The sequence below is a fragment of the Trachemys scripta genome, chromosome 23 (genome assembly GCF_013100865.1).
Source record: "Trachemys scripta elegans isolate TJP31775 chromosome 23, CAS_Tse_1.0, whole genome shotgun sequence".
Lineage (NCBI taxonomy): Eukaryota > Metazoa > Chordata > Testudines > Emydidae > Trachemys > Trachemys scripta.
In genome coordinates, this window is record NC_048320.1 from 12,116,289 (window position 1) to 12,132,565 (window position 16,277).

General features: G+C 46.3%; 1 protein-coding gene across 2 annotated transcripts in view; it reads right to left on the bottom strand.

The window, feature by feature from the left end:
* Positions 1-7,811: 7,811 nt before the first annotated feature.
* Positions 7,812-16,277, bottom strand: part of PCGF2 (polycomb group ring finger 2) — a 33,278-nt gene continuing 24,812 nt past the window's right edge. For both annotated transcript variants that reach the window (XM_034755949.1, XM_034755948.1), the window contains exon 10: positions 7,812-11,698. In XM_034755949.1, coding sequence (XP_034611840.1) covers positions 11,354-11,698 — 345 coding nt within the window. In that variant the 3' untranslated portion in view covers positions 7,812-11,353. The remainder of the gene's footprint in view (positions 11,699-16,277) is intronic.

The following is a 16,277-nucleotide window of genomic DNA, read 5'->3' on the forward strand; positions in this document are numbered from 1 at the left end:
AAGCAACAGAGGGTCCTGTGGCACCTTTGAGACTAACAGAAGTATTGGGAGCATAAGCTTCCGTGGGTAAGAACCTCACTTCTTCAGGTGACTTGCATCTGAAGAAGTGAGGTTCTTACCCACGAAAGCTTATGCTCCCAATACTTCTGTTAGTCTCAAAGGTGCCACAGGACCCTCTGTTGCTTTTTACAGATTCAGACTAACACGGCTACCCTTCTGATCCTTTGCGAATGGGGTTTAAAAGAACAGAGCGAGGCTGGAAGATGGGAAGAGGAGAAAAGAGCTTGTAAAATCGTTTGGGATTTTTTTTTTAAGCCGGAGAGGAAACATCCTTTGCTCGCAGCAAAATGCGAAGGGATTTCCAACTTTAGCCTCACGTTCATTCGACAGCTGGATTCCTACTTCCCCTCGGAACCGCCTGAGACACTCACTCCCCCGTGTATGGAATGCACAACCAAGCACGTCTCACCATGCATCGCCGTGCACTTGTGCTCATGGGCTTGGGTTGCAACCGTGGGTTTAAAATCCCAGCGATGGTGCATGGGAAGGCGATCGTGTTTTAAAAGTCCCCAAGGGGCCAATTCAATCCGCAGCGTGTTTCCCCTGAAATCGGAGTGACACCGAAGAGAGAAAGAGCGGCCCAAGGAAACAGATCCGCCGCTACCTTTGAGGTAGGAGAACTCGACCAGAACCTCCGGCGTTAAAGAGAAATCTCGGAATAGCGAGCGCGGGGCAGCCGCGCACCGCCAGCCAATCGCTTCTTTGCGGCTCTGGAATTAACCAAGAAGGAATCGAACCAGATCCGAAATTAAACAATCTACAGCTCCAGAGAAAGCGAAACTCACCCTCCTGTTTCCTGCACCAGCGCTACAGTTCACGACCAGGCGGGGTTTGAGAGGTTGCAGTTGGTTTGTTTGGGGGTGGGGACAGGGAAGTTAAACCGGACTCCCGAGCTCTGGTCTCGTTTCTGTTTAAAGGGGCTGCGATCAAAGCAGTGATCATATGCATTGATCCCCCGGAGCGCCTGACCGAACTGCAAAGGGAAATATAGAAGAGACTAAATGGACCCCCCCCCCCCCGCCCATGAAATATTTCCCTACACCGTGTTGAGTGCATTATGCGGGACATAAATCCCACCCCCAGGCTGTGAGCTGGGACATGTCCAGCCCTTTGCTATGAGCTGCCCGGGGGATGCCACGGGGAATTGAAATGACATTAACCACGAGTTATTGCTGCGGGTGACTTGCTGCAAACGCCAGGGCTGGGATTCTGCTCCCGTTTGCCCCAGTGGAAAATCCAGCGTGATCCCCACTCGCTTTCGTGGGGCTGCTGTTGATTTACCCAGCGGTGTGGTCTCGAATTAACACGTGTCTGCCTCCAATCTCTGCAAAGCTGCTCCTCCCTGAACAAACAACCTGGCGGAGGGGGCGGATGCAGCTCTGTCCAGGTTCCTTCACGCCGCGGCTCTGAGACTTGCAAGCTCTGGGTTTGTCAGGTGAGCGAGGGTGTGGGGGCCTCACTTCTTTGCAGCTCCCCTTTTCTGCTAGCCTCTCCCCTTCACGACCTTCCTTGCCTCCACTAGTCCACCGAAACCAAACCTTCACTTACCCCGCAGTTTCAATCCAAACTTTTCAGAGGGTGAAGATTTTTGGCTCTCTCCTTGTTCATTAGTTTTGAAGCATGCGCTGTTGCTAATTATTGGCCTACATTTTTATTTTTAATAGAACGTTTTGACATGTTAAGATCTAGCATTAGATATGAAATGAAGAGAATTTTAAAATAATAATACTATGGGGCAGGGAATGTTTCCAGATTCCTCCCAAAACTGGTCTGAGCTTCGATCTGGTAATCAGCAAGTCTAGTTTCTAAATCAGATCTGTTACATTCCCAGACCGGTGGCTACAGAAGAAACTTTGTTCCCTCTGAAACCCTCATAGATAACAACATAAAGTCCGCTCACCTATTCAGCTCTGCATTTAAAATACTATTTTTTTAATCTCCTTCCTTTATTCATAGATTCTAACCCAGAAGGGATTCCTGTGATCATTCAGTCTGACCCCCTGTATAGAGAACTCCTCCCCCCCCCAAAAAAAATCCCAGAGCAGATCGTTTAGGAAAAAACATCCAATTTTGATTTAGAAATTGTCAGTCATGGCGAATACACCACAACCCCGGGGAAATTGTCCCAGTGATTAATTACTCTCACTGTTAAGAGTGGATGCCTTCTTTTCAGTCTGAATGTGTCTAGCTTCAACTTCCAGTCCTTGGATTGTGTTAGACCTTTCTCTGCTAGACTGAAGAGCTCACTGTTAAATATTGGGGTATCTTTTCCAGACATCCCCTGGTTGCCAGCCTTAGTTATCTCCCACAAAACTGGGCTTCATCTTATTGTACATCACGTTTAAAAACAGTGACTCAGGGCCAGGTTTATCGAGTATTTAGGTGCCTACAGCTGGATATAGGCAGGGGGGCTGGAATCATTTTTATAGTGCGGGTGCTGAGAGCCATTGAACCAAACTGTTAACCCTGTATATGATGGAAACCACTTCAAGCCAGGGGTGTGACAGCACCCCTAAAACCCATAGTTCTAGTGTAACACCAACAGATGCCAGTTGTCAGCAGGCAGGATCGAACCTAGGGCACCTGTAGCTTAGTTCATGGGCTAAAAGCCAACTGGCTGTTAGCTAAGGCTGTAGAGCAAACTCATTAATCGCTCTCTCTTGTCTCTGTGCCACTAGATGGGACAGAGCACCACACCCAGGAGGTGTGTGGGTTACACTAGCACCTATAGATATAGGGGCGTAGGCCCAGATCCAGAAAGGTAGTTAGACACCTAAATACCTTTGGTCTCTACGAGGATTTTCAAATGTGCTTAGATGCCCCACTGGCAGAGTTAGGGAGAGGGGCAATGCGTCGGCTCTAGGCACCAGCAAACCAAGCATGTGCTTGGGGTAGCATTTCGGCTGCCTTTTTTTTTTTTTTTTTGCTTTGCGCTCTCGGAGGTTTTTTTGTTTTGTTTTTGTTTTTTGCTTGGGGCAGCAAAAAACCTAGATCCGGCCCTGAATAGAGATCTCCTCTATAGAAAAGATATAATCTTCCCTCCCCGCCTGCGTTAATAGGCCGAACAACCCAAGACCAGCTGGGATTTTAAAGCTGTTGATTTCTGGGCCACCCAGCGCTTCATTCCTAAGCATTCTCTTCAAGGATAACCCATCACCAAAATCAGTCCTCATTACTCAACGGAGGGATTTGCTTTTGACTAAAGCCTTTTCCCCAGTTAATGTCCATTTATGTAGGGGGAGGGGTTGGATTCTAAAAGCAATGTAGGTGACTTGGTTGCTGAAAGTTCCCTCAAGTTGATGGTCTATTCTCTGTATGGACCTTCTGTTCTCTCCCCTCCCCAGTTCTCCTGTTGGGCACTTGATGCTATTGAATGGCTTCGCCTGCCTCTGATATTAAGTGAAATCTAGGACTATTACAAGGAATTTAACACTAATGAGCATTCTTGGGGTGGTTGGCCAACAGCACTCATCCATTTAAAGTCCTTTCAGTGACTGCAAAGCTCTGATTACATCAGGGCTTTCACCAAGGAAACACACACACACACACACACTCTCTCTCTCTCTCTCTGCTCCCGGATCCAAGACCACATCACTAGCACGTCTGCTGGTGGCTTGCAATAAAGGACCTCCTTATGTGGAGTCAGATTTGCAAGGGGCTCCGGCCCAGGTCCTCAAAGGTATTTAGGTGCCATTTTCAATGAGAGTTAGGTACCTAAATACCGTTGCCCCTTTTTGACCCGAGCTGCTAGTTAGATTTGAAGGCCCTGGTGGGGATGTTCCAGCTGGAAATAGAAATTGATGGAGTCTGTTAGCATCAAAGAAAATATCTCTTTTGCCTACAAGGAACGAGCAAAGTCCTGCTTCTCTGAATGCAGGAGGAACCAGGAACAAAAGGAGCGGCTTTTTGGCTCATAGCCCCAAGTTTCTTTAGCCAACAGACCCGAAGTTCTCATGCCAGCTTTTTCCAAGGTCACGTCTACAGTGCAAAGAGAAACCTGCAACACAGGGCCCTGTCAACACTGGTTTGGTAACTCCCTTCTCTTCATGTGTCAGTATATAATGCCTGCAGCTGTAATTTTCACTCCATGCATCTGAAGAAGTGAGGTTTTTTACCCACAAAAGCTTTTGTCCAAATAAATGTTAGTCTTTAAGGTGCCACCGGACTCCTTGTTGGTTTTGTGGATACGGACTAACACGGCTACCCCCGATACTTAACTTTAAGCCGGAGAGTAGCCCTATTGAAGCCAATGGGGTTATTCATACATTTTTAAAGGCAGAAGGGAGCGGTATGATTGTCTCGTCTGACTTCCTGCACAGCACTGTAGGCCTTGCCTGGATTCATTCCTGCGTCACGTGGTCACCCGCTGAAAGTTTAGCCTGGATTTTTCTGTAGGATTGAAGACTTGGCTCACAAGAGCTGCTAAACTCCCTGGCAAATCTGGCCCTTCCTTAGGTGGCTTTAAATGAGCTGAGGGATCTTGAACTATTCACCCTTGAGCGCTGCGGCACCCCGGGTTTGAGGTAATAGCAACCGAACGAATGCACGGCTTCCATCCTAGACACTGCAGACAGCTTTGTTCAGTAGCTTTCAGCGCCACCAGCCCTGTGTGAATTCTGGATCAAGCTCCCAGTGACACACATCTGATAATGGGGCGCTGGCTAAGCAGGGGACTTTTCCCCTCCTATGATCAACTGTGCTGGATACATTTCTGAAAAAAAAAAAAAAAAAAACTAGCCTCTTGGTTGGACTCCGAAGCCCTGCTGTCCTGCAGAGAGGTCAGATGCATGCAGGAGAGGGAACTCAAATGGCTCCTATATACTCTTTAATGGAGGAGGACAGGGACCAAGTTGTTTATAATGTAGCTCTTTGCTAGGCTAATCTTTGATCATCTGCCCCCTCCGCTCCCCCACCAGCTAAGGCTGATGAATATCCGAGTTCCTTTGCTGCCACGTCCCAAGGACAAAGCGATTCGCCGGAGAGACTTGTGGTGGAAGGAGAGTCCAGAGCTGAAAGCAAGTAACCCCCTCGGCTTGAGCTCAGAGAGGGGAAGCGGCTGCAGTTTTACTGGGGAAGGTTGGTTCCCAGATGCAGTCGTGTCAGGGACGGGGCCATCTAGCTTTAAAAAAATGGACTAGATCCCCCCTGGCCCCGCAGTGATTTATGGCTCCTTGTATTGGTGAGGACACTATGGTTTGTCACTGTCTGGCAAACGGGGAGAGAAGGCAGCAGAGGGAACAAAACTGATTTTTAAAAATAATCTTTCATTGGGAAAAGATGTGTGGAGGGGTTCCGCCCCCCCCCCCCCAAAAAAAGTTAGCGGAGGAGGGTGGTCTTGTGGCTAAAGCACTAGAGGAACCTGGTGATCTGGGTTACATTTTCTGCTTTGCCTGGGAGAGTCACTTTTGTGATTTCAGTGGGCGGCAGGTACCGAAATGGCTTGGAGGATCTGGGCCTTACATACTAGGGTCATGACAGCCGCAGAGAAATAAACTAGCCCAGATCTTTTTGGATTTAACAAATAAATGCCCTTAAATCTACTTAGGCTTTGTCTAGACAAGGAAAAGCGATCAAGTTTAGGCCAGGTTTAGCCGGCTTGTGGTGACTAAGTCCAGCATGTAATAATACCTAGCGCTTGTGTAGCACGTTTCATCTGTAGATCTCAAAGCATTTTACAAAGGATCGTGAAGTTGTCGTTGGCATCATCAGCCACCATTATCCCCTTTTTACAGGTGAGGAAACCGAGGCACAGGTCCCAGGTCACCTGCTAGTGGCGACAGGAATAGACCCTCAGTCTGAAGTCCCAGTTTAGTGCTTTATCCACTGTGATGGACCCAGGCCAGTTGGGAACAGCAGAGTAGTAGAAGGCAGATATACTGGCCACTGGATAAGCAGTTTTCTGCTCCCTGACTGACCAGAGCAGGGGCTGCTCCAGGCTAATGAGAACACCTGACTCCAATTAACCTGCAAAAAGTCAGGTGAGGCTGTTAAGCACCTGACTCTAATTAAGGCCTCTCTGATGCTATAAAAGGGCTCACTCCAGTCTGGCCAAAGAGAGCCAGGGGAGAGGAAGTGCGGCTGAAGGGCTGGGTAATGAAGACACCCTGAAACCACTGGAAAGGGAGCCCTAAGGTTAGGGTGAAGAAGGCGTTGAGAGAGTGAAGCGGGGGAGCTGTGGGGAAGTGGCCCAGGGAAATGGAGCAACTCTGGCGGTGAAAGGTCGGCTAGCAACAGCGGCTGCCATTAGGGTCCCAGGGCCAGAACCGGGAGTAGAGGGCGGGCCCGGGTTCCCCCCAACCCACCACTACAGAAACACCTCCTGGGAAGGGAAGACAAGACAGGCCCCTGTCAGGACAGGAGACTCAGCTGTTCTTGAATAAGCCCATAGGGACAACAGAGACTAGGGGAGTTTGCTTACCAACTTCCGTGCTGGCATATGATGGAAAGGGCTCAGTGGACTGTACCCTGGCCCTAGAGAGAGAAGGGCTACGTGGAGGGTCGCAGTGAGCCTGAGGCTAGCATAAACCGCCTGGCAGCACAGGACCCACGGGGACAAGGTCGGAGCTCTGCCACACCACTAACCCATCTTGCCTCCCTAAATAACCTTTTCCCGAGTTAAGACAAAGCCACTGAGCTCTGGCTTTGCAATGCTGAATAAAGGAGGGGTGATAAACCAGGTCAAAATGGCCATCAGAAAAGGGGAGAGCTTATTAACATGCTGAGCGGAAGGAGAGAACAGGGGTACACTTGGGAAGGGATGGATAGGGAAGACACTCACTCACTCATGCCCGTCACCCCAATCGGGGTATGGGCCGCCAACCACAGATGTCCAGAGTCCTCTATCCTGGGCCATTTGCTCTAGCTGGTTCCAGGTATAGCCCATTTTTTATGCTATCAGCCTGAAGGTCGTGTCGTCAGGTGTTTCTCCTCATCTCTGCTGCGACCTGCGCCGTCTTTCTTAACTCGTGCATGGTCCTCACGTTCCATGTACCGATGGTAATCCTCCTGGTTGCAAGAAGGGTAATCGGCTTTGTGGCTTCCTCAAGACTTTCACCACCCTGCGTCATGCGTCTTCGAGTTGAAGACCCTTCTTTTTCCAGGCGAAAAGTCTCCGTTATCTCTATTTTTGGCGTTTCTGTAGCAAGTTGATTTTTTTTACGGGGTGGAGTTGCTAGCCCCACGCCCAACCCTCCTCCTTTATCCTGACTTGGGACAGGCAGATGGCCCCAAAGGACCTCTCTGGTGGAGTTGGATAGGGAAGAGTGGCATTCTTACTTTTTTTTTTTTTTTTCTATTAGGGTGACCAGATGGTCTGATTTTATATGGACAGTCCTGATATTCAGGTCTTTTTCTTATATAGGCGCCTATTTCTCCCCACCCCCTGCCCTGATTTTTCACATATTCTATCAGGTCACCCTATTTTCTACTGACCTGGGAGGATGGGAGCGAGGGGTAACTTTAAGCACCTGAAGTGACTAAATCTTAAAAGAACATGAATGTGTCAAACCTCACTGCATCTCAGATGCATGGGTGAAGTCTATATATAGACTAGGCTTAATGGATTGCATATGAGTGAGAGAGAGGCTGGATGGATGCTAGGTAGAAGAATAGGCAGGCTGATATACAGAGCAGATTGATGGGGGAAGGATAGGATGGCAGATGGATATACACAGATTGATGGACAGGCTGGTAGATGGACATATATAGGCAGGCTGATGGCTAGATCTGCACACACAGACAAGTTGAAGGACAATCTGCAGCATTTATTACATTTACAAAGCTGTATAGTTATACAAATGTTTAACCAATAACGATATATGAATATCCAAATATATTACTGGACATTAAAACATCATACAGGATGCAAACATACAGAGCAATTTGGTTTGTACCATATTGGGGGGGGGAACCAAACCCCCAAATTGAGGCAGTGGAAGTGCCTCATTTAGTCCATTTTGGCCTATGTACAAGGAGAAGGGATACCAAAGTCCGGTGAATATTTTCAACCCATGAAGCCCCGTGAAACACTATTGAGCTTGCAGTCCAGCCCCAGCCAATAGAAGGGGAAGAAACAGAAATGGGAAAGTCTAATAGAACAATGGCAGCTTTATGTGTCTTTCCCCTGCAGTCGACCTGGGTGCCTTCTCCTCCCATGAGACAATGCAGGGCAGAAGGGAGCCATCTTCAATACATGCAAATTGCCCCTGATTTCCCCACACACACCTGCCCCCCGTGACCCAACCGAAGATGCGTTCTGCCCACTTTGGCTGCTTCCATGGGAAATTCAGATGGCCCACCTCCAAAAAAAAAAAAAAGTGTATCTTCGCCCATCAGATCCCTCATTCTTGCTGGGGATAACGTTCTCAAAGGTTTCTAAGAAGTTACGGTCCCAAGCCGCGCCTAATTCAGCGTTAACCAGTTCACCCTACGCTGAACTGCATATCACCGATTAATGCCTCCCCGTGGAGACCTCTCCCTACGCAGCATTCTGCGGAAGAAAGTCCTTTAACCGTAACCTACCCAGCTTCCTAGAGCCTGACCACGAATGACTTACACAAACGGCTCTCTGCTCAGGCCGGCTCTTCCCAGCAAAGACACCTCTCAGTTCTTTGGGAGAACACTTTAGTGTTTTGTTCTTAAATCCATGTTTGCTGACCTTTCGGAGTCAGGCTCTGTATACGCAGTTCTCTTCCCCACTCCTGTCGGTTTCAGCCTTCAGGATTTCCCCCCCCACACTCTACCTGTGGCCCCTGCAGAGAAAACCCCAACTCCTTTCTAGCAGCTTGAATCTTTCCTGTCCTCTGCAGGAATTTTCCTGTTCCTGGGATCTGCAGGCACTTATTCATTCACGGTGGAATGAATTAATAAATAAATCAGGGGAATAAGCTTCTTGAGGCCCAAGAGAACATGTGCTTCTGAGAATGCAGCCACTCCTTCCCTTCCCCTTCTCCCCCACCCCATGCTCTCTCACTCACACTCACACCCCTACCTTAAAGGAAAAGTAGCACTGCGGCTTGGAAGGAAATCTTTAGCGGATGATGCAAGAGAATTCTCTGCAATGGGACCCGTGCGCTTCCCCTCCCCTGCATGGAGACAATTTCATAACACAAGATGTAAGCAAAATGCAGCACCACATACTAGAAAGCGACATGCCTTTTTAAAGAAAACACAGTAACACCCCCCCCCCCTTTATTTTTATTTTTTTTTACCCTGTCCCCTTCACAAATAAACCACCTTTCTAAAGGCACTGTATTTTTTTTTAAAAATCCTGCATGAGGAGGATGAAGGGGAGATGGTGGGACAGGGTAGAACTAAAGTGAAGCTTTGAAATGCTGAATTTAAACTTTTTAGCAAGCAAGGAGCTATTGAAGAGGAAGAAATGGAGAGCAGAGTGTTTGATGGGGAAATAGATTGGTTCTTCGTTTTAGCATCATCTCTGGCCACCCCCCCAAAGAAACCACGCTCCTGGTAACCATCACCACCGTGGAAGGACTGAAATGGTGGTTTCCTGGGTGGGATGAGCCCTAATTCTCTTCCTTTCCCACCCAGTCAGGTTATTTCAAGCTCATGAATGTTGAGGCTACGTGAAATGCTGCTATGGGTCCAATGAGTGAGCACTACCTGTTTTGAAGGTGGTATTTGTTACTTGAAGCCCCCATCCTGCAAAGTCTTAGAGTGGGATTTTCAAAAGAGCCCTTAATGACTAAGGAGCCCAGGAGAGGTTCCCAACTTCTGTTGACCTGAAGGGCTAGATCCCTTGGCCTCCTTTGGGGTTGGGGGGGGGGGGGGGAATCAATGACTTGTGCTCTTAAATTGCCTAGATTCTCCTGAACATTCCACCCTTAAGGCATGTGCTTAATGAATGGAACGGCTTGGAGTGTGTCAAGTTAAGCACGTGCTTAAATCTTTGCAGGATCGAAGCCTCAAATAGTCATTAGAAAGCTACTCTGCAAAGGAGAAGACAATTTACATGGGGGAGATGAAGCCACATCCTTTTGCAAAAACCAGTTCTTGGGTTCTTTAGATCCCTTCGCCAAGTCCACCTCCAAATGGAATGTGCTTTGGTGGCCCTTAAAGCTGAGATCTCTTCCCCCTTCCTGCCCCACTGCACAGAAATGTAGGGGGAACATCATTATGAAGTGAAGACAGGAGCAGGGATGTATTTACAGAGGGATGGAAATTCTCCTTGGAGACTACCCAGGGATTAAAATGATCAGATAAGACACTGCAACAAGGCAGTGGGAAAAGCTGTCATTCTAAAGGGAGCCAGGGAAGGAGCCTCTGGCTGAGAAATTTAAAGCAGGCTAGGGAACGTAGATGCATACGGGCAAGATTTAGGGGGGGGAAACACCACACTTCAGCATGTTCCCAGAAATCTGGCCCTGACTTCTTTTGAAAAATGTGACTCATGGACCTGATTTTCAGAGGTGCACAACACCTGCAGCTCCTGCTGGCTTCCGCTGGGGCTGCATGCACTCTTGGGGGTGGGGGAGGAATCAGACCAATCTCTTCCCTTTCAATTAATGGAAGGTGTGTCTAAATCCCCTAGGCTGCTCTGGACATAACACCCTGTGGGTAACATGTTCAAAAGCACCACAGTGATTTGGGCTCCTAAATCACATAGGTCATTGTCTTTCAATGGACCTGGGACTCCTAAATCATTTAGGTACTTTTGAAAATTTTAGCCAATGGCCCTAACTCCAGGCAAGCTTCTGGGTTAAAGTCCATGAGAGTTTGGATAGTGGAAGAACTGCAGGATTTACAAAGCTTAAGACCCACTTCCTGCCTGTCCATACGCACAAAACACTCAACACCCGCTTGTAGGTTCTTCATCCCTAAACCAGCCAGGAAAGGGGGTAGGGGAGGCAGACACAAGCATGACATCGGATGTGGCTCTTAAGAAATGCCTGGACAAGCCTCATCCTTTTGGAAGAAAGTGACAGCACCACAAATGCACTTACACCGAGGATTGAGGCTTTCAGTCCATGTGCTTTGCCATTACCTGTGTATCCGTTACTACGCAGTCCCATGAGCTCCTGGGGTGACCGAAGGTATAGAAAATGAAGGGGCTGCCGCTTTTACCTAAACTTGGGCTCATGGCATGCAAGTTCCATAAAGTTGAAGACAAAAAAAAAAAAATCCATTAAAAAATACTCAACCACATTTTGTGTCTGTTGTTTGCATTTTAAATTAATCTGGTCAATCAATAGAAAATAAGTATGTATAATTTTGTTTCCTATATACACATATATATTTATATATAAAATGGAAAGTCATGCCCCAGGGGTCCCTTCTAGGTCAAGGCGGATGCGGTGCTGCCATTCACAGTCATTTTGCGCCCCCTGCTGGAGGAGGGTGGCATTTGGTGGCAGTTCGAGGTGCCATTGAGTATGGTGCCGGGGTTGGCAGGGATGCTTATCGTGGTGGTGTTGGAGCTGGGCGACCCGTGGGAAGGTGTGGCAGGGCTTGGCAGGGACGAGGAGGTGGCGGGCAAGGTGGCTGGGCTGTTGGCTTTGTCGCTGACGGATTCGCACTCGGATGCTCCGCTGGTGTTGGTGCATTCAGAGTTTGCAGGCTGGGACAGTTTTAGTCTCTTGCAAGCTGGCTGCACTCGGTATTTCAAAGGGAGAGGCCCATTCTACAGGGGGGAGAAAGGAGACAAAAAGCTGTTCACATGGGTGTTTTTAGAGACAATCACACGGATATCTACACCAATTAGTCTGGACGTAGGTAGGGTAGTTGTAGCTGTCGGTCTCCGGATATTAAAGAAACAGGGTGGATGGGATAATATCTTATTGGACCAGCTTCTGTTGATGACAGAGACAAGCTTTTGAGCCACACAAGCTCTTCTTCAGGTCTGGGACAGCAGTTTGGGACTCAGAAGTGACGCTAAAGGGGGAGAGATTCAAATGTATAAAGGGGTAGCCAAGGGGCCTAATTCCCATTAGCTGCCAACAGGAGTTATGCATCTGACTGCCGTTTGTTCCTGGGAACGTCGCCCCTAAAATCATCCGTGTAAATAAACTGACTTGACCCCAGAGCGTGCTCTGGCCTAGCATTTAACTTCATGTTTAAAAACTCAACCAGGGCCCCAATTCAACAAAACACGGGCTTAAATCTGTCCCAAGTACTCCGCTAGATCAGGGCTCAATTCAATACAATGATCGTCTAAAGCCCAGTTGTATTATGGCCTTGCTGTTGTGACTCCCGAGTTAAGTTTAAGTCTCCTGAATTAACTGAACTTTGTACCACAAGCTTATGTTGTAAAAGTCTCAAAATGGCAAACATCGAAACAAAATCTGAAGTTTAAGTACTATATAAATTGTTCATGCTAGCGTATTCTCAAGATAGACATATACAGAGGAGAGGAATGGAGATACTGTTCCTTTTAAAAATAATGTATCAGTTTAAAAATCCTACTTAAACCAAATGCATGTCCTTACCTGTGCTGCTAATAATACCTCATTATTAAAACTATATGAATTTTTATTTACTTTATCATTTATGAATGTGTTTCCTCTTCCCCCCCCACCCCTTATATTCCACTCTGCTTCAGCAGGGTAAGTTGACTGGTCAGTTTCAATTCTCCTTATCAGTTTAACTTTAGGAGTTCTCAAGCTCTGGAACAAAACTCGAGTTCTGGTTGCAGAATGCTTTGGGAAAGTAGCGGGGTATGTTCAGCATCTAACCCAGATCTGTTTCATGTTTTGTTTTTAATTCAGGCATAGACTATTTCCATTTAGTCTGTTTAAAACTTTCCCCTTTCATGACCTAAAACCATGTGACAATGTAATTTTAAAACATTGCCGTCCATCTATAAAATGCTTTGAGCTCTAGGAATTAAAAGTACTAAGTATTATTAAGAAACATCCGCAAACAGGTAGGTTCTCAGTTCTGACAAACATTTTCAAAATATCTTGCCTGACAAAGTTTTGAGGTAATACTGATGGGGGTTAAAAAGTTCTACCAAAGGACTGTGGCATTGTGTCATTAACTAACCATTTAAATGGTGGCAGGTTTCTGAGTGGTAGTTGTGTTAGTCTGTATCAGCAAAAAGAATGAGGAGTCCTTGTGGCACCTTAGAGTCTAACAAATAAATTAATAAATACATTTGTTAGTCTCTAAGGTGCCACAAGGACCCCTCGTTCTCTTAACCATTTAAATGGTTTGTTATAGGACGTTATGTACTTTCTCCATAATTCACAATCCATTGCGTCCCACAGGCTGGCTGGATATCCAAACTATGATCTAAGAATGAAGCTAGAGAGAAAAAACAGGACTGAAAGAGTCTGAAAATGTTTGTCTCAAATAAAATCTCAGTACTTGGCTATAATAGTGAAGGGCAGAATGAGTGAAATATTAAATTATGGGCACCAACATGCTTTCACTGGCTGTAATGGGAGATTTGCCATTTGGTTTCTCAGTGGGAAATGGATTGAATCTTACAGTCACAGTTCTCCCTTGACTGCACTTTGTGTAGCCTTTTACACCAGAATCGTGGTGTTCAACACCCACTAGTATGAATGGTTACACAAAGTGCAGGGCACTGATGATTCAGGCCCCATTGTGCAAGTGCACAATCCTTTGGCTATAGGATTTATTGTTTTGTTTTATTTTCATATGAATTTCCAGTGGCTCTTTCCAGGCACACCTGTAAAATTTCAAGTTCTAAGATGTCTTTCCAGGAACTGAGCCAGTTGGCTCAAGAATTTAGATGTTCATGAAAGATTAAAAGCTAGTCTCTGGAAAAGATTTTCAGGCTGCCTTCCAGAAAAAAGTGATGAAGGATTCAGGAATTCAAATGAGATGCATCTTAAAACCCACCCACTAGCAAGTGGCAATGTGAAAAATATCCTACTGAAAACAATCTAAAATTTCCTAGCTGGTCTCTCAAGGAGCCAGGGCTTTATCATGTGAACTGTCTAGCACAGCCCTTAGACTAACATCCTTACCTATTGAGTTCAGTGAGACTCCCCGTTTGCTTAAAGTTAAGCATGTGCTTAAGCCCCCACTTCAGGAAATGCGCACATATTCAAAATGTGTTCCTATTCTGGAAAGCACTTGAACAATTCAATAAAATTGGGAGATGGCAAATTCAAAAGTGATGAAAGGAAATAATCTTTTCACAACCAAACAGCGGAACTCATTGCCATATGATGTCATGGTGGTTAAAAACTTAGCAAGATTCAAACAAGGACTAGATGTTTATATAGATAACAAGAACAGATAAAATAAGTAGGTAGTTTCTCTTCCAAAATATATATTAACATTAAGAAGGGCTTAAATGCATCAGGATTTAAGCCAATCTCTAACTCCTAGCAATTAGGGGAATTTTGTTCTTCTAAAGCATGTCCTACTGACTGCAGTCAGAGAAAGGATGTTGGACTAAATTAGATCTGTGGCCCATCTAATGAGTCTGTTAGGAGAAAAAGGATGTTCCAGATGTTAGACCGCAAACCTAGGACCCAGGTTCAAGACCCTGCTCTGCCACAGACTTTGTGTGTGACCTTGGGCAAGACATTTAATCTCTCTGGGCCATCTTTACAAAGGTATTTAGGTGCCTAAGTCCAGATCCTCAAATGGCGATTCAGTGATAGTGAGGCACCAAAACACATCTGTAAAAGGGGAATAACTACTTCCCTACCAGGGCTGCTGAGAATAAATCCATTAAAGATTGTGAGACCCAGCTATCACAGTGATATGGGCCAGATAAGTACCTTAGATACAGAGGAGCTTAACAATGTGATGAAGTCCCATTGACTTCAACAGTACTTTTAACCCAGATCCTCATTGGTATTTGGGTGCCTAGCTCCCATTCATCTGGGTCCTTCTGAGCTTTCCTGAATTGGAACTGAAGTGCTTTAAAGACTCGAGCCACAAAAGGGGAAATCTAGAGCTGCTGGAGTTCATTTGAAATGATCACTAAGAAGGGTAACGTTAAACCCTTTTCCCCTTTAAAAAGCAAACAAGCAACAGTTGATTTGTGCAGGGCAGCTATGTCTGGCTAGGAAGAGGGCGGTTGTTGAAAGTTCGTCCCTGCACCCCACCGCGGGCTGGGAGAGTGAATCAAGGCTCTTCGGAGCACCTGGTTCTAATTAAACGCTCTAGCAGAGAAAGCGTCAACAAGGGAAACATGGTTTTGGATGGATCTCGGTTTTCAAACCCGGCACTTTCCCTCCTTCCGATGCCCTTTTGGAAGTGCCAGCAACACCCCCGTTCCAGGTGTGGGGGCAGCGGGTAATAGTCGGGACCTGGGTTTTTTTCCAGAGTTGATGAACACAGTATTGCCAACACTGGGGGCAGGGGGAGTGTCAAAAATCGCAAGTCAAGCCCCCCCAAATCATGAGATTTTTATAAACTGGATTTTGTTTGTTTGTTTTTTAATTTGCCTTCTGATTTTTTTGTCTTTCGTGGTCACATTTTCAAGCTTTTATCCACAACCATGTTCTAGAATGTAAAGTTCTTTGGCCCATGTTATAGAAGAGGTCAGACCCACAATGGTCCCTCTACATAAGAACGGCCAGACTGGGTCAGACCAAAGGTCCAGCTAGTCCAGTATCCTGTCTTCTGACAGTGGCCAATGCCAGGTGCCCCAGAGGGAATGAACAGAACAGGGAATCATCGAGTGATCCATCCCCTGTCACCCATTCGCAGCTTCTGGCAAACAGAGGCGAGGGACACCATCCCTGCCCATCTGGGCTATTAGCCACTAATGGATCTATCCTTCCATGAATTTATCTCGTTCTTTTTTGAAGGCCAAGACTATAACAGAGTTCACAACGTCCTCTGGCAAAGAGTTCCACAAGTTGACTGTGAAGAAATTCTTCCTTTTGTTTGTTTTAGACCTGATGCCTATTAATTTAATCAGGTGACCCCTAGTTTTTTGTGCTATGAGAAGGAGTAAACAACACTTCCTTATTTACTTTCTCCACACCAGTATGATTTTATAGACCTCAATCATATCCCCCCCTTAGTCATGTCTTTTCCAAGCTGAAAATTCCCAGTTTATTAATCTCTCCTCATATGGAAGCCGTTCCATACCCCTAATCATTTTTAATTGCCCTTTTCTGAACCTTTTCCAATTCCAATATGTCTTTTTTGAAATGGGACGACCACATCTGCATGTAGTATTCAAGATGTGGGCATACCATGGATTTATATAGAGGCAATATGATATTTTCTGTCATATTTTTTATCCCTTTCTTAATGATTCCCAA